This window comes from Nothoprocta perdicaria, unplaced genomic scaffold, assembly GCF_003342845.1.
Source record: "Nothoprocta perdicaria isolate Ctin4 unplaced genomic scaffold, notPer1 scaffold_113, whole genome shotgun sequence".
NCBI lineage: Eukaryota > Metazoa > Chordata > Aves > Tinamiformes > Tinamidae > Nothoprocta > Nothoprocta perdicaria.
This window is the reverse complement of record NW_020454239.1, coordinates 810,801-833,723: the sequence shown is the minus strand read 5'-3', so window position 1 is coordinate 833,723 and position 22,923 is coordinate 810,801. Positions and strand designations below refer to the sequence as shown.

At 37.3% G+C, this 22,923-nt stretch overlaps 1 protein-coding gene across 1 annotated transcript in view; it reads left to right on the top strand.

Moving 5' to 3' along the window:
• TRPM1 (transient receptor potential cation channel subfamily M member 1) overlaps positions 1-22,923 on the top strand; it is a 73,419-nt gene that overhangs the window by 38,626 nt on the left and 11,870 nt on the right. Inside the window, exons 4-21 of the mRNA XM_026052833.1 lie at positions 733-946; positions 1,325-1,449; positions 1,961-2,132; positions 3,865-4,039; positions 4,311-4,434; positions 8,326-8,398; positions 9,305-9,405; positions 10,819-10,992; positions 12,074-12,208; positions 12,900-12,950; positions 14,451-14,591; positions 15,742-15,771; positions 18,239-18,531; positions 19,110-19,338; positions 20,319-20,441; positions 20,754-20,885; positions 21,446-21,574; positions 22,266-22,517. Of these exons, the coding sequence (XP_025908618.1) occupies positions 733-946; positions 1,325-1,449; positions 1,961-2,132; positions 3,865-4,039; positions 4,311-4,434; positions 8,326-8,398; positions 9,305-9,405; positions 10,819-10,992; positions 12,074-12,208; positions 12,900-12,950; positions 14,451-14,591; positions 15,742-15,771; positions 18,239-18,531; positions 19,110-19,338; positions 20,319-20,441; positions 20,754-20,885; positions 21,446-21,574; positions 22,266-22,517 (2,673 nt within the window). The remainder of the gene's footprint in view (positions 1-732; positions 947-1,324; positions 1,450-1,960; positions 2,133-3,864; positions 4,040-4,310; positions 4,435-8,325; positions 8,399-9,304; positions 9,406-10,818; positions 10,993-12,073; positions 12,209-12,899; positions 12,951-14,450; positions 14,592-15,741; positions 15,772-18,238; positions 18,532-19,109; positions 19,339-20,318; positions 20,442-20,753; positions 20,886-21,445; positions 21,575-22,265; positions 22,518-22,923) is intronic.

Here is a 22,923-nt window from a genome sequence, read left to right as displayed (position 1 = left end):
GCTTACAGTGGCCACAGGTTCATTTCAGTTAGTGTCTGTTAACCCCCCTTTCTCCTCTGCCCCCCTTCGGAAGGGATCCAGAGCTGGCTTTGTTTCTTTGCCAATAAATCTGCAAACACTTGTCCGAAGTTTGTGGAAATGGTGGTGGGTTTTATTTGTGTGTGTGTGGTTGTGTGCTTTTTTTTTTTTTTTTTTTTTTTTTTTTTTTTTAAATTGGTGGTCACTGAAATAGAAATAGGTATATCTACTAGACTTGTTTTATAAAGTCCATTGCTTTAACAGAAGTCTTGATAACAAAGAAAAAAAATAGGAAGAATCAAAACGATTATTTTGGAGGCAGAAAAAATGAACATTAACAGCAATTAGATTGTTATATCTCTTTAGCAGTCAAATCAAGGTTTTAGGAACCATACAGAACACCTCTCTGTCCTTTTAAATAAGTAGTTCCTAGCAGCACAGATATGTAATAAGTGCTTCAGTTCACAGTCTGTTCTGAAGGTGACAGGAGGCAAGTTGTGTTTTAAAACACAGCTTATCCATAAYGTGAGTGACAAATTCTCAGTAGCGAAGTAAAAGGTTTCAGTCTGTTTCTTCTAATTGTAGGCAGTAAAGGCACATTATAATTGCAAAACTCTTCCTTTAATATGGAATGTTAAATATGACCATTCAGTGTTCAATAAATGGGCAATTTACAGGAAAGATGAAGTGCTAATATTACACGTAATTTTGTAGTATATCCGTGTGTCATATGACACCAAGCCAGATTCTCTGCTGCACCTGATGGTGAAAGACTGGCAACTGGAACTTCCCAAACTTTTAATCTCTGTCCACGGAGGCCTCCAGAACTTCGAACTGCAACCTAAGTTAAAGCAAGTATTTGGAAAAGGCCTAATCAAGGCTGCCATGACCACTGGAGCCTGGATTTTCACTGGAGGCGTCAGTACAGGTAAGTAATAACGGGCTCTTGTAGTTTGCCTAGGAATTCAGTGGTTAGCATTCGTTCACTCACATTAATCGCAGACAGGCTACGTGACTGAGTCATGAACCAATAGCTAATGATTAATAAGACACCATTAGATGGTACCGAGTGCACTGTAACTGGGTAAGTCTTTCTAAGTGAATTGAGAAGCACATGAAATGGCAGTAAGATTTATATGCAGTTACTACAAAATGTAAGTATATGTTTGTATGCCTTGAGTAATAATGTTGTAAAATGATAACAACGTAGAAAACCAGAGAGCGCAGTGAAAGGCTGGAAGAAAATTAGCTGTTCAATCGTATTTCAAAAGCACCAAGAATTAATTTAAATTAACTGTACCTATAGGTGTCATTCGGCATGTGGGAGATGCCTTGAAAGACCATTCTTCCAAATCCAGAGGACGAATTTGTGCCATAGGAATTGCACCGTGGGGCATTGTAGAGAACAAAGAAGATCTGATAGGAAAAGATGTAAGTCTTTAAGGAAACTCTTGTGTAATTAGTAATACCAGCTGTAGAATTAATATTTTCACAGTGTCCAAATAAGAGCTGAAATTGAACAATTTATTGAGGAAAAACTATGATTCAAATGTATGAGCATGCCCTCAATTGCCAAAAAATAAATATAGAACTATTGAGATTTCCATTAGCTTGAATGGTAGGGACTTTTCTGTGGTAAACAAAACTTTTATGTCCTAACTTGACTGTGGTATGCTGAGAGTTTTATAAATGTTGTGTCTTTCTATGGGAGCATGCAGGAGAGTGTAGGAATATGACTGTCATTCTCTAATGAKAAGACAGTGCTGTGAAGTGCTCATTTTGAACATGAAGGCAAGCTCCATTTCTGCTCTTCTCTGATGTTTTTGGTTGTAAAAGCCTGGTTGGTTTCTACTCATAATGCATGTGCTTATATTGAGAGTTGTGGAGATTTTCACATGACTTGCTCCCAGGTCTAATCTAGGTGTATTTATCCTTTTGACAGGTAACTCGGGTTTACCAAACAATGTCAAACCCTCTAAGTAAGCTCTCTGTGCTCAACAGTTCCCACACACACTTCATTCTGGCAGACAACGGTACGCTAGGTAAATATGGAGCTGAAGTGAAATTACGACGGCAGTTGGAAAAACACATTTCCCTCCAGAAAATTAACACACGTAAGTACAGTGGGATGAATTGTCAAACATAATGTGTTGAAGGAAGGGAGGGGAGAGGGGCTTGAAATAGCTATGAGATACTGAAAGCAGGGGCTTCTTCCAGGTACTTCTAGCAGGAATTTGATCAGGACTATGCGACTAAACATAAGCCCATCTGTTTAGTGATGCAAACGCTACATGGAAAATCAGAAAAATCAAGATCACAAAAAGGCAGGAAGAGAAGTTGCAGAAAAATAGTGAGGAGGAATAGTGAGAAGAAGGTTCCAAGCAGCAAGAGTTTAAGGAAATGAATGTGCAAAGAATTTGCTCACTTCTAGCTAGAATTTATAAGCATCAGTAAACACACAAGGTAGATGACATTTTGTACAGTTCCTCTTTACTAGAATCCTATGTAGCTCTATTTCTGTTTCCAAGTGCTTATACTAACATAGTCGTTTCTCTTTGATATGCATTTATTTCATTTTAAATATATTCAAACTTCTTCAATCCAGATAAATTCAAATCAATGTGATTAATRGAGCAATTATCAAAATGATTTCACATGATTTCATATTTTGAATTTTGTGCACTTTCACAATTTCTGCCAGTCATTACAGCCTTCCTAAAACAGCTTTCTAGGGCAGTCTTAATGATTCTTTTGAGTATATTCTGTATGTGAAAGACCTTTTCTTTTTCTTTTTTTTATAAAGCTTTCTTGCAAACATAGATTTTTAGAAGTTTAAAAGATAAGCATTCTGTAAAGCCTTTGAGTGTTGTGTCTACCAGGAAGCTTAAGAAGTTGTCTTGAGGCACCAGAGACCAGCCTGTGCATTATGGCTCCTCCTCATCAGGGCTGGTATATATTGACAGGAGAATGTTAGGTAGCTTCTGCTGTTCACTGTGCCCCTGTTCTTCAGAGAGGAGGGAAGTTTGAAGCTATGAAATATGCTTATATATATGAAATATAAGGCTGACTATTCCCACTAACAGAAGCACTTGAATCAAGTTTTCAAATGACCAGTGTTTCATAAAGACGACACACTTTTTGCATATGGTTGATAGAATGGAAGTCAGCCTTTGGGTAATGTTTTGTCCTTCATTTCACCAAGTGATCTTGTGACCAAGGCTCCTGGGACTGTGTGACCTGYGGGCTTCCCTTTGTCATCCTATGCCTGGAGATCACAGTGAGGCAGGGACAGCAAAGGGATGCTCAGCTGTCGTCTCTTCCATCGACCAGCCGTTCAGCATCACCATAAGGAGAGCACATTCCCAATGCAGGAGGCAGCATAGGTGCATATCATCTTACTGAAGATTTCTCGTAGGTGACCAATGAAGAACTGCAATATCAAAGAGACAGTAGCTGGGAACTATTTGAGTAACACTGAAGTTAATGAAGCTAATGAATGGTAGAATTATATTAGCAAGCTTATGACATGATACATTGAAAGAGACTGCAAACAGTTTACCACTGAATGAATAAACAGGATGGAGCAGGTGTGAAAACCAGGGCAGAGAAATCTCTTACTTTCTTTTCCTTCGGARGGCTGTCAGACATCATACAGGTGCCTTTCCTGAGCTGGTTGAGAAACTGTCACCACTTTTTCYGTGTTTTCATTCTGTTTTGGTTTGAAGTAATGTTATAACACATCCAAATCACGTCCATACATAGCATGTCAATTTCTTAAACAAAGATTCAATGACATTTCCTTTTGTTTCCATTCTTTGTTCTTGTTTTGTTTGTTTGTTTTTACAGGGCTAGGACAAGGTGTCCCTGTAGTTGGGCTCATAGTGGAAGGGGGTCCTAACGTGATCTCCATTGTCTTAGAGTGTCTGCGAGAAGAACCTCCTCTTCCTGTCGTGATTTGTGATGGTAGTGGACGAGCATCTGATATTCTGTCATTTGCACACAAGTACTCAGAAGAAGGGGGGTAAGGTTTTGAGATGATCACTAAGGCTGTGTCTTAGGGAATGGTGGGGCAGTGTGCAACCTCATGCCTTGCACTTGTCAAAACTTTATAAAAACAAACTAAGGGGAAAAAATTCTACTAACAGATGTCAGTCAACTTTTGTGTGTTGGGTACTGGATGCAAAGATTTTGGTTCTTTTTAAGTATTTATTTATTTATTTTCTTAAGCAGCAGGCCTTTGCAAAATACGTTGATCCCATCTATATCTTCTTTTATGTCTTCTTTTTCTTTAGGATAATAAGTGAATCCCTCAGGGACCAGCTTCTAGTGACCATTCAGAAAACTTTCAATTACAGCAGGAACCAAGCCCATCAGCTGTTCATGATTCTTATGGAGTGCATGAAAAAAAAGGAACTTGTAAGTATCCTAGAATTGGTTAATACAGATCATTTCTCTGAGGAAACTTCATATCCTGCTTTCAAAAGTGTTGCTGTTGAACCTTTTTCATGTAGCTCAACAAATTCACACAATCATTCATTTATAGGCATAGACTTAGTTTTTTTTTCTGTTATAGAAAGCCCCTAAATTTAATTTCAAATTCTTTTCATGTGTAAGCTGATGGGAGCTTTTTCCATGGACTTATGCAAGGCAAAAATACTGAAGCAGAGACATTAAGAACAGGATCCAAATGCAAAAGGTAGAGGAAAGGTAATTGAAGAAAGGCTTCTTAGGAACATGGGCAGCACAGTTGCATTGGCCCAGTTCTTGTTTTCTGATGTCATTACTGTTTAACATTGTTTTTATTCCAATAAAATCAACTGTTCAAATCCCTCAAAAGAAACTGAAATGTGAAGTGTTCTTGAAGAACCTGGCACTGCATGATCCTGGCTTTTCTCAGTCCTGTTTTATGTTCTGTACCACTCAGTCATGCTCCCACCTGTCTTCCATATTCCAAAGTGCACTGGAAAAACTATTTAGAGAGTGTGTTTACTGGAGCTGTACCTGGGCTGTTACAGGCAAAATAAATCTTTGTTTGTTTTCATTTGACAAGCGCTGATGAGTTTTGGTCAGTATGAGCTCTTGCCTGAGTCCTAGTAAAATCCTGTTTCTTTCTGTACAAATCTCAAGCTACTGTATTATACACACATGAATATTATAATGTATTTATTTTGGTTTCAGAGGGAGTTATTTAATTACACCTTCAATTGGTACAGCTGGTGCTTATATCTTTATTTGCTGAAATTACATATTTCTGTAGATAATAACAGGAGGCAACTACCATTGATTTCTCAAACCACCTGGAGGGTGCGAGATAACCAACCTGCTACAGAATTTAGTCATGAAATGTCGGGCAGTTTTGTTCTCTGATGCCTAATTCTGTAATCAATGAGGTGACACCTAAATATGAGCAGCAGTAAGGAAACTATTGGAAATATAGATGAAAATTTTCTTATGAAACTGAGAAAATATGGATTTTTTTTAGCTTCTTAGGAAATTGATGTTCTGTGCTCCCTTGAAACCAAGCATGTTTTCTTTACACAGGAGCCGCACTTTATTTCTCCAGTCATCTTAGCAAATGCAAATCCCAAAACTCTGATCTTTGCAAATTACTATCCCCAAAAGAGAATGTGCAAGTTTTTCATTAAAATGTTAAATAAATCAGTAATTTGAATGCAACATTCCCTGGGGTGTATGTCCATTCTCTTCAACTCTTTTGATTGCTAGAAGTAGCTGTTTAGTTGTGCACTGGCACAAGGTAAGCCTGTACTTCATCATAACCTGCTATTGTTTCAGAGAAACACTAGGAAAAAACATAGAAATCTTTTCCCTGGAGTGTTTGCTTTGTACTGACCAAGAGAATACTATTCTTGGTATTTGCCAGTGTCTGCATTTCCAGTTTCAGGCTTGGAGCAAAAAAATGAATGCAGTTTAACTCTTACTGCTCTATTTTACTTCAGAGTTGGTTCATTGAGCTAGCCTGATCATGAGGGCAGGTGTATTGTTATATGAAAAGGGAAGCAGCTGCTATTTGTTACTTTTGTAAATGACATTCATTCTTCAGTAAATTTTTGTGCAACTAAGATATGCATCAAAGTCTAAAATTTGGTCCAGTTAACAAATAGAGCTGACAAAGTTAATAGTCCTAGTATTTTGCACATACATATTTCTGTTCACGTCTCATGTGGTTTCATAGTGACTTGGTATCAGTAAGGAATAAAGGATTAGCTCCATGGAAATGTCACTTGGTCTCCAGTTAGAATAATAGAGTGTAGAGCTGAACTTGGCAGCATGGAATTGATGAGAAGGGAAAGGAACTGCATATCTGTACATGAAGTTTTGTGCTAGTACATTTTTAATGTAAGCTGCTTCCTTTCAAGGACCGGATGAGCAAACATGGTCAGTGGCTCTAGGCATTAATCACCACAGCATCTGTCAGCCCCTTTGAGGAAGAGTCCTGTGACACTTGAAATGATCTAGGATCGGGATGGAAATCTGTGTCACCCTTTCACTAGGATATTGGTGGACATGTACCATGCTCTCCAAAAAGCTGGTCTTTTGCCAGAGCTTATGCTGCGTCTAGCTCATGCCTTCTACTTTCTAATGTTTATTTTAGCTGCTCAGGAAGTGCTTGCTTACATATTGGTATGTTTCAAGATGAGAATTAAATACCTGAATGCTAAAGGATAATTTCCTGTTTCCTGTTTAGCATAATAGCAATCTCCTCTTCCTAATCGTGTCTCCCTTCCTCCCCCACTTTATCCCAATACTTTACTTTCCAGGGTGTGAACACATCTGACACTAAATTCTCTTTTGATTTGGAGGGATTTCTGAAAGAGAAGCTGCCAATCAAGTTTTAACTCCATTCCTTGTTCAGCTTTTGATACTACTTAGTTCCTGGGTTCATAAAAGACAGATTATGCAATTTCTTTTTTTTTTTTTTTGCAATATATATTTAATTGCATCAAAACTAAATTCTCTAAGGATTAGTCCAGCTGTGAATGCCACAAAATGGTGGTAAAAATGCTGTATTTTATTGCACTGCAGCTCAGTAGTGCAATCAAATAGACACACATCTGTGTTCTTTTTTTTCTTTTCTCACACATGCAGAAGTGTGATTCACATGCCAAGATAATTACATGAAGCTGTACTGAATGACTCTAAAGTCTATAGATTGACTGGCTATTTTAAACATACTGCTGATATATTTACATTTTTATGGTGCCAAAATCAGGTCCATGCTGATGTATATGCCTTCATCAGAGGTCATAAGAGAGTGTGTGATACTGAGTGTAAGAGAATCAGCCTTCCGAGAGGGATTGATTGAGTGCAGACAGCTGCCTTAGTCAAATGGTTTCAAATTTAAAATGCTTATGACAGGACACAGGATTTTCTCAGTAAAATCCAGACACCAGAGTCTAACCAGTAGTGGCTCAAGTTGTCAGGTAAGACTGTCCAAATAGCCAGGCTTATGATTTGCATTCGTTAATCATTTTGTCTTCTTTCTTATAAATGGATATAGTTTTTTTCTTAAGTTCTTTTCTTTGCTAAAGTAATAGTGGAAAACAATTATCTTTGCCTGCATGCAGAATCCTTTTTAAACTTTTGGGAAATTTGCCATTCTCAGTTCTAATTCTAGCTACTGCTGTGAATAAATTATTTCAAAAGATAAAGATTTTTTTTTTCTGTACTCAGTACTAATTTAATTAACAGAGGGTATTAGGTTAATATGCTTCTGAGTCATTCATCTTTAATGTGGAGTGAGCTAAGTATGACTAAACTTCACATACGTTTCTGCTTTTAAAGATAGTGATTTGTAAGGGAATGAACTAAGCAAATGTGATTAGAAATAATCACTTTATTAATAGTTTCTGATATTTTGCTTCCTAGTGTATAAGACACCACATAACTTAAAAATGTGTTGATAATCAATAAAATTAATACTATGAGAATTACCTTGAGTAACTGGCATTTCGCTTTCTAAATTGTTATTTCCCTTTACCTCCAGAAAGTAATAGAACAGTTGGAAAATGATCAATTTGGCCACCTTAGCTCCATGTGTGAAAACTTACTGAAGAATTTAATCAACTTGGTCACCTACTACTGCAGGATTTTTTTAGGATAACTTTATTATTAAATGGTTTGTTCAATGTTTTTCTGAAATTTCAAAGATAAATTTAGGAAAACCATAGAACTTGAAAAATTTCAAGCCCTATCAGGCTTTACTGCTCTGCTCTTTTTGCTGTCTGTGTGCTTAGTCTCTCTTTTATGTGTTTAATTCTGTGTGTTTGTTTTTATGTTCTTCTCTAGATCACTGTATTTCGTATGGGATCTGAAGGGCAACAGGACATTGAGATGTCTATCTTAACTGCTCTTCTCAAAGGTGAGTTTTAAAAGCAGTTCGGAAGGAAGCACAGACTAACCTCAGTAAGACAGTCCTCTTTAAATGAGGTTGATTCTTAATATTATAGCCTTTTTTTTTGTTTTTTGTTTTTTTGTTTTTTTATATCTAAACAACCTGAAAATGCTTGGTTAAAGAGTCAGGTTAAGTTTGATCAAAGGTAAGTCAAAAACTGAAAACAGATCAAAATGTAAAGTCTAGATTTAAATTTTTGTGTGGCCTTCCTCCTCTGAAACCGTGGGATGGGAATATTGCAGCAGCTATAAGCTTGGTATTTTGACATATTTTATTGCAGCTCTGGCACATATTAGTAAAGTTAGAGGAAATTATGTGAAGATTAAAAGAGTAACTGCAGGTTTTTGTTCTTTTTTGACCTCCAGTAGAACTTCAGGGGAAAAATTCAGGACCAATGGATCAGATTTTTTTGTTTTGTTTTTAGTTTTGTGCTGTTTGCTTAAACAGCATCTTTGTTCAGCTTTTAGTAATAAATACAGACTCAATATGAAGATACTGGAGACCTTAATGCTGAGTAAATAGAGGAATTACTGTATTCACGTCTGCAGGATCATCCAGAGAAGCTAAGGAATCTTTTGGAAGAAAGGTTTAATGTCTGCCTTTAGCCATGGAATGTAAAGTCAGTGTGGGAGCTTTTAGYGAAGTAGGGAGAGAATCTGGAGAATCCTTTTTGAAATTACAAGTATAGGGTCAAATGGAAGATAGATTTGATTTGATGAATTTGCTGCTTTGTAATAGAATTATGATAATAGGCTATGGATATACAGGCTTGCTGTTTTCTAATTTTTGGAGTTAGTAAATTGCGAAGATTGTTTCATCATGCATAAAACACCAAATAACTATGGATTTCTTTGTTGTACTCTTCCTCTTTAGGTACCAATGCATCTGCACCAGATCAGCTAAGCTTGGCTTTGGCTTGGAATCGCGTAGATATTGCACGCAGCCAAATCTTTGTCTTCGGACATCACTGGCCAGTAAGACAGGATTTCCTAGTGATATTATTTGGAAATAATTTAAAATAAGCAGTCAAATATTCACTTCTTGGATTTTCTTATTAGCAGAAACAGTATTGCATTTTGTTTTGTCACAGCCTCGTGTAGGATATTTCATGAATATTAGGTTAAATAATTACAGTTTATTAAAGATAACCTGTTTGTTTTGAAATTTGCTCAGATTTCTGTTTACAAAAGAATTAGCAATGATTTAAAYTCTCCGTGCTTTAGAAAAGCAATTTCGTGACAAGCAGAAAAATAACCCYGTTAAATAATCCTCATGAGATTTGGAAGCAGGAAATGCATTTATTGGAAATAATCTCTGACCTCACATTCTGCTGGAKAAGAGCAGCCCTGGTCACCCCCAGTGAGCTGTGTGATCCACTAACATTTTCTTGACTTGTGATGCACCGTGTGCACTTAGTGCTTTCGGTTGACACTCTCCCTAGCTACCTATTAAGGTACGCAGCCAGGCTGAGATTCACAGCAGAGCTCTGAAGGATTTGAGTGCCTCACTTCATTTCAGCTGTGAAAAATCTTGATTTGGATTAATGAGGGAAAATCCTGATGACCAAAAGCAACCATTGCTGAAAATAGGCATCCAGCAGGGAGGGCTGTGTCAAATGAACGAAGAAAGGAATGTACAATAGAACTTTAGGTATTGAAATGGGATATTCTCTCTGAAATTATTAATTTGATGCTGCACTACTTAAAATCAGCAGTGAAATGCGGTAACTACAGTACTTTTGTTCATTTACATTAGCTAAAATACCCCTTTAAACCACTTCTTGGCTCACTGAGTTGATGGGTTGTGCTTTACTGCATGAGCCAGTGTCATAAGAAAACTAGACTGCAAGAGATTCTAAGAATGAGGTACAAGGATTTTTTTCTTTTTTAATTCTGACTTCCTGAAACTATAAAATAAAATGGTACTCAGTAGAATACTATTCATGTACCTGCTATATGTAAAATGTAGAGCTTATTTCCACTAGAAACCTGTATAATTTAAAGTCAACAAATGCTGCTGCGAATGCAGCATTCCTTCACTTGGAGTAATAAGTTTCCAATATTCAGAGTCCATTAAAATGCTTATAAAGAGTATTTAACAATCTTAAATAATATAAAGTATTACTATTACCAAACATTTCGTTGGAAATGTTCCATTCTCCATATTATTATGAGTAAATTCAGAGCACCGATTGGCAACTGAAGCCAATTATTGCTTTAAAGCAGTGGTATATCTTGGTCCATGGAAAGTTATTTACAGTTATGGAGGTGATCATCCTAAGCAGACTGCAAGCAATGGTCATTGGGGAGTGAGTTCAATATGAGGGTATTCAATAAAAGTTTGTATAATCAGCTAGATTTCTAATATTAGTGCATTGTTGAATATAGCCCATAGGAAGCCTTACAGCTACTGATGGTACAGCCCCTGAGAAGGAAAAGAAGTCCCCAGCACCTCAGACTAAAGCAGCCAGAGGGAAAGGAAAAGGGAAGAAAAAGGGAGGAAAAGCAAAAGAAGAACCAGAAGAAGAGACAGATCCAAGAAAACTTGAGCTTCTGAACTGGGTGAGATGAAAATATTTGTATTGTAACTATTTAGGACTTCTTTGAACATTTTTTACTTTTTTTCTCCATAGCTTTCTATCTATTTACAGAGGTGAGATTTAGCCTTAAAGCAATTTAAGAAACTGAAATATCTGAACACTATTTGTTCCTAAAAATCCTACACAATGAGCCAAAGGGCATTATGTCTGCCATGACATGAACTTAAGATATGAGCTGGGTTATTCCTGGGTACTCAAATTATGTTTCCTGGTCAGAGACATTTTGTGTTTTTTAAAGACATCATGATAGGAATGTGAAAAGTGTGGCATCAGTTTTATAATTATTTTTAATCAGAATTCACTTATTTTTTCCAGACTCTTGCTTTTATTCCACTTGACAAATTTTATTTTTTGAGTAGGAGTGAACTATTTTCTTCCACGGAGTCCAAGTGGCTAAACCAGCATGGGAAACAAAAAGAGAGGGGAAAATACACATTTCCATTCTGCAAAAAACATCCTTGCACATATCCATTCTGCAAAAAACATCCTTGCACATATCTATAGCCTCAGCAGTAAAAATCTACATAGCAGTTCTGGTGCTCTTCAGCCTTTGAGACAGGAAACCCTACCTAGTCCTGGTGTTTCTTCAAAGATGACTTCAGTCTTGCAGCATTACATTTTGCTGTTTCTCCTTTAGGCATCAATTTGAGTAGCTGATACATATCAGGGTAAATTATGTGAATTTACTTTCAAATTTTACACTTTTTCTTCATTTTAACTTGCTTCTATCATGTTGAGCAAGTCAATCTCTTCTCATAATACATGAAGAATGGTGTGACTGGCTTAGTTATAAATTACTAAATGAAATAACTGAAAGCAAAGCCGCAGTCAATGTTCTCTACCAGTACTTCATCTGCCATCTGTAGACTACACCAGGCAATACCATCTGCACATGAGTGAAACATCAATACCTGAGTTGGTTTTCACTTGTAGATAAATGCATATTTGAGAATTTAGGAATTTCCTAAGTAATAGAAATGCGTAGGGCTGGCCAGGCACTTCTCTGTTTGCCTATTCTTCTCTCTCCCTTTTGTGCAATTCAGGTGAATTCCCTGGAGCAAGCTATGCTGGATGCCCTCGTTCTAGATCGAGTCGACTTTGTGAAGCTTCTCATTGAGAATGGAGTGAACATGCAGCACTTCCTTACTATCCCTCGACTGGAAGAACTTTATAATACTGTGAGTGAGCAGAAACAATGAAAGAATATCCTGCAGAAAGAATTTCCTGCAGTATCTATTACAATTGTATAGAACAGGGATACMCTTTCTTCTTACAATGTATGCCACAAAAATGGTTTTTGAGCATCTGTAAGCCTTGACAGTACATAGAAGTTGAATAGTGGTAGAGCGACCATTGCTGTAACTCATAATGGCTTAATGAATGTACACTTTGCTAATGACTGAGTCTACAGCAACCTTCAGAAGCTGCTACGGYTTATAATGTAAATGCCATGATGTACTTAAAATGCAAAATAAGGACATTAAATCAGATAGTAAAATTTTAATACTAATGCTGAAGATTTACTTTTGATCTAAGTTACTTTTCTTTTATGTATACTTTAATATTATTGAAGTATGATTTTGGATTTAGAAAGTGTTTATAAAGCAACAACTTTTGCTGTAGCACATCGAAGTATTATTTTTCTTTGTGGCTCAGAGAAGCAAAAGGATTTTCCCAATACCATAGAAAAGCAGTGCGTTTTGGTTCAAGTTCTCCCCTACTCAAGCCTCAATGAATTCCTCTGGATTGTTTCTGCAATTTAAGTGGCAGTAGTCTAGGACAGTATTCATACAGAGTAAAAACAGCCTGTTTGTGAAAAAAATATTAAGAAATGAAGCTTTAATGATCAGTGAATAATTTTTGTTCCAGAGATTGGGTCCACCGAATACGCTGCATTTGCTAGTCAGAGATGTTAAAAAGGTAAGCCTAGCCAACAGCTGCATTGCATTTGCATGATTATGTTAATTGTATGAGTCAGCAATAAAAGCAAGCATAGCATGGAGGAAAGCAAACATTTGAAATTAGATGGTATCTGTGAAATTACTTCTTGTGGCAAACTGTGGTGTCAGTTTAACTGGGGTTTAACTGTATTGCATTGCTAGCAGTTTAAAAGCTAAGGAGAGGAAAGTTAAGCTGCTAGAAGTGTAATATGTAGTTCTAGATTTAGATACTGTTACTTTTCTACAAGTCCTCAACATAACAATACAAAGGAGAAATGAAAGGTAAGGCGTGTTAGGTTATCAGGATCCCCACTTGCCAGCATAGACATTTTTCCCTTTTGTTTGTTTCCTTGAATCTTCTTAGTCATTTTATCTTCCAAGCAATGCTACTTCTACTTGGGAGAAGATTCTATTTTTCATTGCTACAGCTCCTTAATGTATTGTTCATTTGTTTCCTTTATATGCAAATAAGCTCATTACATGTGAACAAGTTCCTCATAAGACTTGTTATATTTGCTCTGTTTAAACTCTGTGGCTTTTATTCAGTACAATTTAAACAGAACAATCTGTATTCCTTTTGCAAGGAAAACTCCCTTTTATTCCAGAAAGATTTAGTGTGGGAATTCTGCAGTGCTGTGTTCATGTACAGTTCATATTGATCTGTTATCTCATTCGGTGTGTTTGTCTTTTCCAGTGTCTCTAATGCTCTTCTGCATTCTTCTCTGTCTGCTTCTCTTGTCCTTTTCATTGCATTTTCATGGCTCATTCAGCGGCAGTCTCGGGGATTCGGTTTGGTTAACATGGAGGTGATGTTTGCTTAGGATGTAGTTGCTTCACTGTAGCTCCTGCTCAGCAGTGCTGTGGAATCAGTTTTTGTGGGCTGTAGTTTGAACAATGAAGCACAGTAGTCAGTTCCTGGCTCTCAAAGGGATAATGCAGCTCTCTAGTTTTTAATGATCTGACAGTGGAAGTTAGAAAATTTGCTTTTCCCCCTCATTTTTTGGTTGCCGATTGATTAACCCAAATCTTCTGTGTTGCAGTCTTGACTTTGTAGATAGTTATTCTGTTGAGATATAAGTTTCCATACAATGCAGGATGTGTGACTCATGATGAAGCTAAGCAGGACCAACTTTTGTACTGGCTTTATTGATGATTTGTAAGGTGTTGTTTAAATTCACAATTATATAAATTAAAAAATCTCTTTTAAGCATCTCTGTCTTGTATGGACACCAGAATATTGTTTGAGTAAATCATAAACTGAAAATTTGTCCTCATCTGTAAGCACTGCCAATAATTTAAAAAGGCCTAAAAATGTCCACGATATGAATTAGGCTATTTAATACAAATACTGGTATACTGAGACCATCAGCTATAATATTATCCAAATTCTAATGTAAGCATGATGTAGTATGTCTTGCCAGGCAATGTAGTGTATGTTACGTTTTCTTATCTTAAAGTCTTATTTTGTTTCCTTTGTTAGGGAAATCTTCCACCGGATTATCATATCAGCCTTATAGATATTGGTCTTGTACTTGAATATCTCATGGGTGGAGCTTATCGCTGCAACTATACCCGAAARAGCTTTCGGACTCTTTATAATAACTTATTTGGACCAAAGAGGGTAAGAAAAAACTGGAAGAGAGTTAATGCTTGATGTGACCATCAGGCTACTGATAAAAATAAGTAACCCTCTGCTCTGTTACTTCCTATTTGCGAAGCCCTGTGTGTCCAGGTCTAAAGAAATGGCATGAAAGTGAAATTGAAACTCTGGTAGTGTAGTCGTGTAAGAAACGTGTAAAACAACCTGTAGTACCTGATAGCCCAATGCATTTTAAATGATAAGAGGGTACAAAAGGTATTAAGTACATTGTTCTGGAAGTGAAATTTGTCCCATTTCAATAGCTTACAATCCAAGCATTTCTAACTCTGTTTGCATATTTGCATATTCCTACCTTAAGCTCTGGTTAGTACTGTAGTGCCCCTGTAAATTTTGTTGATCAGACCAGGCCAGTTGATCAATTAAGTATAACCAAAAATAGCCTTAACCTGGGTATCGCAAAGGGTTCAATTTGAATAAAGAGCTATGAACCTGATGCAGTGAGTCCCGTAAGGATCTACTATGAATGTAATCATATCCCACTGAGCCCCTGCAGTGTCAGTAAAGGTTTTCATAGCCATGACCCAGTCCTAAAATGGAGCACAGGGCGTGCTTTGGTTCAGTTCAGTTCTAGGCAAGTGGAGTGATTTTCTCTCATCACCTGCTTTTTCATCTAGTTCAACCTTGAAAGTGAAATGAAGCTCCATTGCTTCTTACCCGAATTAGAGAAGAGCAGTTATTTCAGATGATCAGAACTGCCAAAGCCCAAATAAACTATTCTCTAGCCAATATATAGTACATAAGTAGTGTTGTACAACCTGGTGGTGTTGCAAACATGCAAGAGATTTAATAATAAAGGGAATAGAATGTACAAAAAGTATCTTTAATTGGAAGTACTTTTTCCAGCTTTTTGTGATCATGCAATTATATTCATTCTTAAAATGATAAATGGCTGAATTAGTCATTTAACTCTTCCATCTGAATTAAATGATTTYACTTCAGGATGCAAAATGTTTTCTACCCCATTGCAAATACACTTAAGAGGTTGTTTAATGGTATGATTATTTAGAATAGTAAGTTTAGTAATAAATAACTCATGTAAARAAATTAAAATGTGTTATCTTTTGATTAATTTCCCATCTAATTAATTTCTTTTCCTGTTTTTAATATTCAGCCGAAAGCCCTTAAGCTGCTTGGGATGGAGGTAAGTTAGATTTATTGTAAGATACACTTTGTATTAGTATATTTATTGGTAAAGTTCTGCGCTTATTCTCAGTTTTTTCACTATTGTCTTAAAGTAAATTGCAGCTAGACAAGATCTTCCATTTTGTCAACAGCCTCTGAAATACCTTTTTTAATGAGTAAGGTCTTGAGAGCGGCTTAGAGCTTTGCTCTATAATCCTCGGTCAGGTTTTAGTACTATTATGCAATAACACATTCCATGTTGGAATATGTTAGAGATTTTAATCATTTAGATGTGAACACAGATGATGTTGAAGAGAGAATGTGATCCAGCTGTGCTATTTATGGTTAAAGTCCCCTCAATTGTAAAGCATCAGTTTATGCACATACAAAATTTTATCATAGAGAAACATTCAACTAGGGCAAAAAAAAAAAAAAATGTGGCATGTTAGATTCTATCTTTCCCGGTAAGACATCCTTACCAACAGTTATGGCACTGAGCTCTATAAATAAGAAACAGAGCTGAATGAGAATTTCAGGTCTAGACTTAGGTGTGTGTCTGCAGAAGTTTTAAATGAAATTACAGTACTCAGTGTTCAAGCTGGAATGATGCTTTATTTGAGGAAACCTCATCCTCTTCTGGAGGTGGTTGCTTTTATTCCTGAACAAGTGCATTAATATACCCGAGGAGAGCCTTTATGCAAAGGGGATGATAGGGATGTTTCACTATGAATTATGCTTTTATTAATGCTGTGGCAGTATTTGAACACATATATGTACCTGCTGCTTGTATTAAATTTGGTATATAGTACACCCACATACAAAAGCCTCTCTTAAGCAGTTAAGCAGCTTTCTGGTCTACAGAGAAAGTGTAAATCATGATTAATCTCCTGCATGATCAACTTCCTATTTTCTAATGGATCAAGGCCAAACGCTCTGCCTCTCTGAGGTGCAGCACTACTGAGCAATGTTGATCTCACATGGAYTACGTCATGTTTCTTCAGTAGCACTTTTTTTTTTCCTATATCATTCAGTGAGCAATATATTTGTGTGATACAAACTGGACTGTTCTTGCCACTTGTTGGTGGGTGTAGCCCCCTTCCAAGTAAAAGAAAAGGGGAAATGAAAAAAACTTTTTTTCCTTTAAGTTGTCAGTCATCTAGGATGACGTTTCCATCACACCCACTCACCCAGTACTTACAACTTTAGCACTGGTAGTTTAGGCTTCATAGCACTTTGTTTTTCTTACTCAGGGTTTTGATTTGATTTGATTTTTCTAGTGTGCAATTTTTGGTCCTCCTTTTGAAATTCCATACCCTTTGCTTTGAAGATGCCCAACAATTTCTTCATGAGCATGCTATTTATGACCAGTAAGTTTTCCATAAGAGACAAAAGTAGCCACTCGCAGTTCTCAGAACTGCTGGAAGAGAAATACAATCTTAATTGGTGAGTGAAGAGTTTTCTTTGGAACCTGGGGGTGTAGTGCTGAGCCCTGAGTTTGTGTTAAATTCATCTTGCTATATGCTGTCATGATATAGTGCATTATGCCATGCTTGCTTATGTGAACAGGAACTGGTTTCATAGAATAGCAACTGCTTTTACTTACAATACACCTCTGAGGCTGGAATCATACCTTACAACAATGAGCACTATCTACACCTATATATGCAATGTTCTTTCTATGTTTTTTAAACCCTAATTTTCCCAATCATGGCTTTTCTCCCTTCAGGATCCTGCTTCATTGTCCGTACTTCCCTTCAGTTACTTCCATGTCGGTTCCTGTAGTAATGGCCTATCCTCCCTATCCCTTTAAGAAATGGGATACTTATACCTTCCGTTTTCACTGCATACATAAGAGGAGATTGCTTATTCAAAGGTGAACACTGCCTTTAGTATCTTGCTGTTCTTAAGGACACTGCCTGCCTGCTTTTTTCCTTTGTACATTGATCAGTCTTTCCATCTGCATGTCAGTCTGAAAATTGCTTTGGTACCTGAGGTGTGCTGCACTGTTCTTCAGGAACAGATGCAAGTATATCAAATTAGAAGTTACAGTGGAACGTCTTTATAGGGAATTCAGGTTTGGTAAAGCTCCACTGACACTGCAGTAGAATTCATGAAACATTAATTCACTGCAATTTAGCTGGTGCAGTTATACATGCAGTAGAGAGATACTAACAGTACCATATAAAGTGATGGGGTATGATAGGATTCTACTGTACACATCCAGGATGAGTGACTTGTAATTAAGTATTCAATAAACAGCTCTGTTTAAAATATTAACCCAGCCCTGTGCTAAGCCAGTGCATGCTCTCTCCCATGTTATTTTTCATGGTATTGTCACTCTTGGCATCCATTGTAGCCAAAAGCAAAAGCAATTGAAAATTGTAACTGTAAATATGGTATCTTCTCAGTGCTTTTCTGTGCATGATGCAATGCACAGACTAGCCCTTGAAAACTGATGRAGAGAATTTTGCTTCTCTTCTCCTCAGGATGATGAGCCTCCCACCAAAGGGAAAAAGAAGAAGAAGAAGAAAAAGGAGGAAGAGATCGATATTGATGTGGATGACCCAGAAGTCAGCCGTTTTCAGTATCCATTTCATGAGCTCATGGTATGGGCCGTGCTCATGAAACGGCAAAAGATGGCACTCTTCCTTTGGCAGCGAGGGGAAGAAACTATGGCCAAGGCACTTGTTGCCTGCAAACTGTACAAGTCCATGGCCCATGAATCTTCGGAGAGTGAACTGGTGGACGACATCTCTCAGGATCTGGACAACAATTCAAAGTTAGTAGATGTGGAGCAGGGTATGTTTCTGCCTGATGCAGGGGGTTGCCTGACCTGTGGAAAGCCTTTTTTTTTTTTTTTTTTTTTTTTTTCCTTTCAGAAAAGTGCAATTACCAGTCTTTGGATTCCCAGAAAACTATTTGTAGCATGTGTGCCAACAGCAAACAAGACAAAATTGTATTTCAGAGTCTGAATGTAACACCAGCTAGGAGAAGACTTGTACTTTTATGATAGTACCCATTTGTTCTTCAGCATCTTTCACTGTACAGCTAGCTAGTATTGCTTCACGAAGTTATTTCCAGGATATACTTATGTAAACAAACATGTACCTAATYGTGTGTCTTAACCAGCTCTAAGGTGTCATTGGTCTAAGCTGGTGCTGTCTGGTTTCTAAAAATTTGACAGTTTGACACGCTGTCCCAAATCAAGCTTGAGACTTTGTTCTGATCGTAGTGCATGCAGGCAGGAAGATGTGATCATGTGATCCGTGTTAAACAGAATTAAACCCCCAAATACAAGCAAATTCTGTGATTTTTTTTTTTAATCACACTTCAAGGGATTTATCTTGTATTTTCCAGAGATTTTGGCCAGCTGGCTGTTGAACTTCTGGATCAATCCTATAAACATGACGAGCAGGTTGCTATGAAATTACTGACCTATGAACTGAAAAACTGGAGTAATTCCACCTGCCTGAAACTGGCTGTGGCAGCTAAACACAGGGACTTCATAGCTCACACGTGCAGCCAGATGCTTTTAACAGACATGTGGATGGGGCGACTGCGCATGCGGAAAAACCCAGGGCTTAAGGTATTTCTTTTGTACAGTTGCTGTCAAAAGTACAGTTTGTTGAACATAACACTGAATCATGTATAGTGGGCTTACTAACTGTAAGTGTTCTAAGAGCATATCTGTTTTGCAGCTTTTTTGGTTGGTTGTTTTCTTTTCCCCTTTCTCAGGACATTTAAGGAGAGTTCCCYCATAGCAGAGAGAATGTCAAGACTGTAAGAGGCATAGTGTAATTAAAATCTGAGAACATAGTTGTGATTTTTGATGAAATCTGTTAATTGAAACCATGTACCTCTGATTAAAAAGTAGTCATATAGCGTTGTAGATGCCTACATTCCTGGGTCGTGTTCCCAAGCTGACATATGTACTGTCCCCTCTCCCATTCTCTTTTTTTTTTCTACCTTCCCACATCTCCCCCATTGAAGCCAGTTCTTCGGGCAAGTCTGCTACCTCTTTGTTTGCACCATGGCGATTTCTATATCAGTTTATTGTTTTCTTTTCTCTGAAATGTTCAGCTGATGACATATATCTTTGTTTCATCCCATCCATTCTTCTCCTCTTAACCCTTTTCTGTGCTTCATCAATTCATATCTGTGTTTCTGTAACTCTGCGATTTCATTCAGTAAGAATGAGTGCTAACCAGTGCTATCTTCAAAGCTTAGAAAAAAACAATTATAGTAGTTGACTAATGTAACTCTAAACTCCAGAAAGTATTTGGGCCCTTCCTTCCAGTGCCACCATCATTCTCAATCTGGAGTGCAGTTTCTTTCTTGCCGTGTATTCACGGAAGCAGCAAACTTGCCAGAGTGCCATCTTGCCATGCAGCATCTTATTGGTGGTGCTTCATAAACACTATGTATTTATTGTTTTCTAATTTTAGAGATAGCAGAGTATCCTGAATGTTATGCGAGAGAAAGCATTTTTAGGAAGTATGTCTTGTTAAAAAATGATTTTTATAAACAAGTTCTGAAGTCTAAGTTGAATTCTTTTCTATTGTGCAGGTTATAATGGGGATCCTCTTCCCTCCCACCATACTTTTTCTAGAGTTTCGCAGCTATGATGATTACTCTTATCAGTCTTCGAGAGAAAATGAAGAGGGAAAAGAAAAGGAGGAGGAAAATGTGGTAAGTACTGGAGTTTATCAGGAACTTCTGACTCCTCAAACTCAATTTGGGGATTTCTAGACCACTCTAATTAAAAACTTAACTATTTGGGTGGGATCAAAATCATTGAAAAGCTAGGGAGTGTCATAGGCTGAATTTTCAGGGCATATAAATTACACTGCTTTATTCTAGTTCAGGATTTGTATTTTCAAAACTTTTTTTGAAAAACAATAGACCCGAGGGTTCTATTGTCAGTGGAGTGGGACTGTAGACGAGGAAAGGTACCATAGATAATGTTGATTGGTCAAAAAAATGACAATTTTTATCTTCCAGGATGCAAATGTGGATGCAGGCTCCAGGAAAGGAGATGAAGAGAATGGAAATAAAAAACAAAGAAGCCTTCCAATTGGAACAAAGATCTATGAGTTCTATAATGCACCCATTGTCAAATTCTGGTTCTACACAGTAAGTCATGGTGATTATACTGGTGGTGATTATTTTAATTACATCTGTGATGCTTAAGACTCCTAAATAAACATAATAACCAAGTAATAAATGGTAGTCACTTTAATGGGATCTTCTTGATGAGTAAAGTACTTGATACAGAGAGAGAAGCATGGACAGTAAAATACTGAGTAACTTGCTGATGTTCTCATTCTGTAGGGGTCCTACAGTCTTTGAAGGAGATCCTGTCTGGCTAAACTCAGTGCAAGCTCTACAATCCAGTCATCACAGCAGGACTGGATTCTCCTCCTTTCTGAAGTCTTTGACTCTCATTCTTCTTTGAAATATATTACTTAAAATATAATTTTGGAGTTCTACCTCAGGATTTCTAAGCTTCCTGCTTTTCTTCCAAGTTTTGAGCTTTACCAGTCACAGATGACTGCTGGCTTCCTGCTGGAAACCAACAGGGACTGATTCTTTCTGTGACAGTTATCTCAAGTAACTGAATACTGCCTAACTGCAAATGGATCCTAGAATCTGACATCTGAAGTCCATAATAGATTTTATTTATTTATTTTTAGATATCATACCTGGGTTATTTGATGCTGTTTAATTATATGATCTTGGTGCCAATGGAACAGTGTCCATCAGTCCAGGAATGGATTGTCATCTCCTACATTGTGACTTTGGCTTTAGAGAAAGTAAGAGAGGTAAMGTCTGATCATACTAAGATAATTCTTGGAACTTCCTTGAAGGTAATAGTGACATGGACTTAGCCAAGAGGCAATTGGCTATCTATAGATATTTGGGGATAGAGTCTCAAACTGTCCATCACTAGAGAGTTTCATCTRTAACCCATTCCTGTATCTTAGAACCTTCTCTTCAAAGGCAAAAGGTCAGGCAAAAATGCCCTGAGGATAGTAATCAGAGTGAGGTTGGTCATCTTCTTACGTGTATTTCCAAGGTAGGGCATGGCCATAGCTCAAAGGAAATCTCAGTAGTTACCAGATGTGTTGATTCCATTGTTCACTTTTGATGCAGCCTGCAGGCACCTTGGAGGAATTAGCCGGGAGCAGTATCTAACTTTTCTCTCAGTGCTTTTATATGGGGAAGACAGCATAAAAACATTCACCATATTTGCATGCTGCAGTTGGGTTTGCCCTTGGCCTAATTAAGGCTTAATTAGGCTGCTAACAAAGAAGCCTAATTAAGCCAAAGTAGAAACAGAGAGGAAAGAAAATGCTGCCTATTGGTGACAAAAAAAAAATTGCTGCATAAGACCAAACTAGTTTGATTTTTCTGTGGCAGGGTGTCCCAGATTGGTCTTGTCTCATAGCTGTTATTTCTAAAGTGTAACTTGGAACCGTTCTTAACTATTTCCTTGTTCACTTTTTATTTCAGATTCTGATGTCAGAACCTGGCAAACTGAGCCAAAAAGTGAAAGTCTGGCTGCAAGAATACTGGAATATTACCGACCTAGTGGCTATCTCAGTATTCATGATAGGAGCAATTCTTCGTCTACAGAAGCAGCCATACATGAGTTATGGAAGAGTGATTTACTGTGTAGATATAATTTTCTGGTACATAAGAGTACTAGATATCTTTGGTGTGAACAAGTATCTGGGACCTTACGTCATGATGATTGGAAAGATGGTTAGTACTCAAGTTTTTGTAAATTATATATATGTTAGAGACACATGGGAAACTAAAATATATTCTAATTAAAAAAAAAAAAAGGCTTTAAAACTGAGTAGGACTCCGAATAAATGCCATGATATAGGACTAAATTCTTGCCTTGCAAACTTCACACACAGATGTGCTACTCTTGCTAATGATCAAGGGCAATCTTGCTTGAATCAAGGGCAAAACTATTTGAAAATCATAGTAGCCAGTTCACCTTATCAGCCTTCTGCCCCTGAARCAATAGCAGACTGCCAAGACACTGGAATTATCCACAAAGCCATGAGTTATAGGGAGGAGGTGGTACAGTAATGTTTATGTCAGTTCCCTGCCTTCAGAATGGAGTCTGTGCTGTAGGCACAGTGGAGTGCACTTGAGT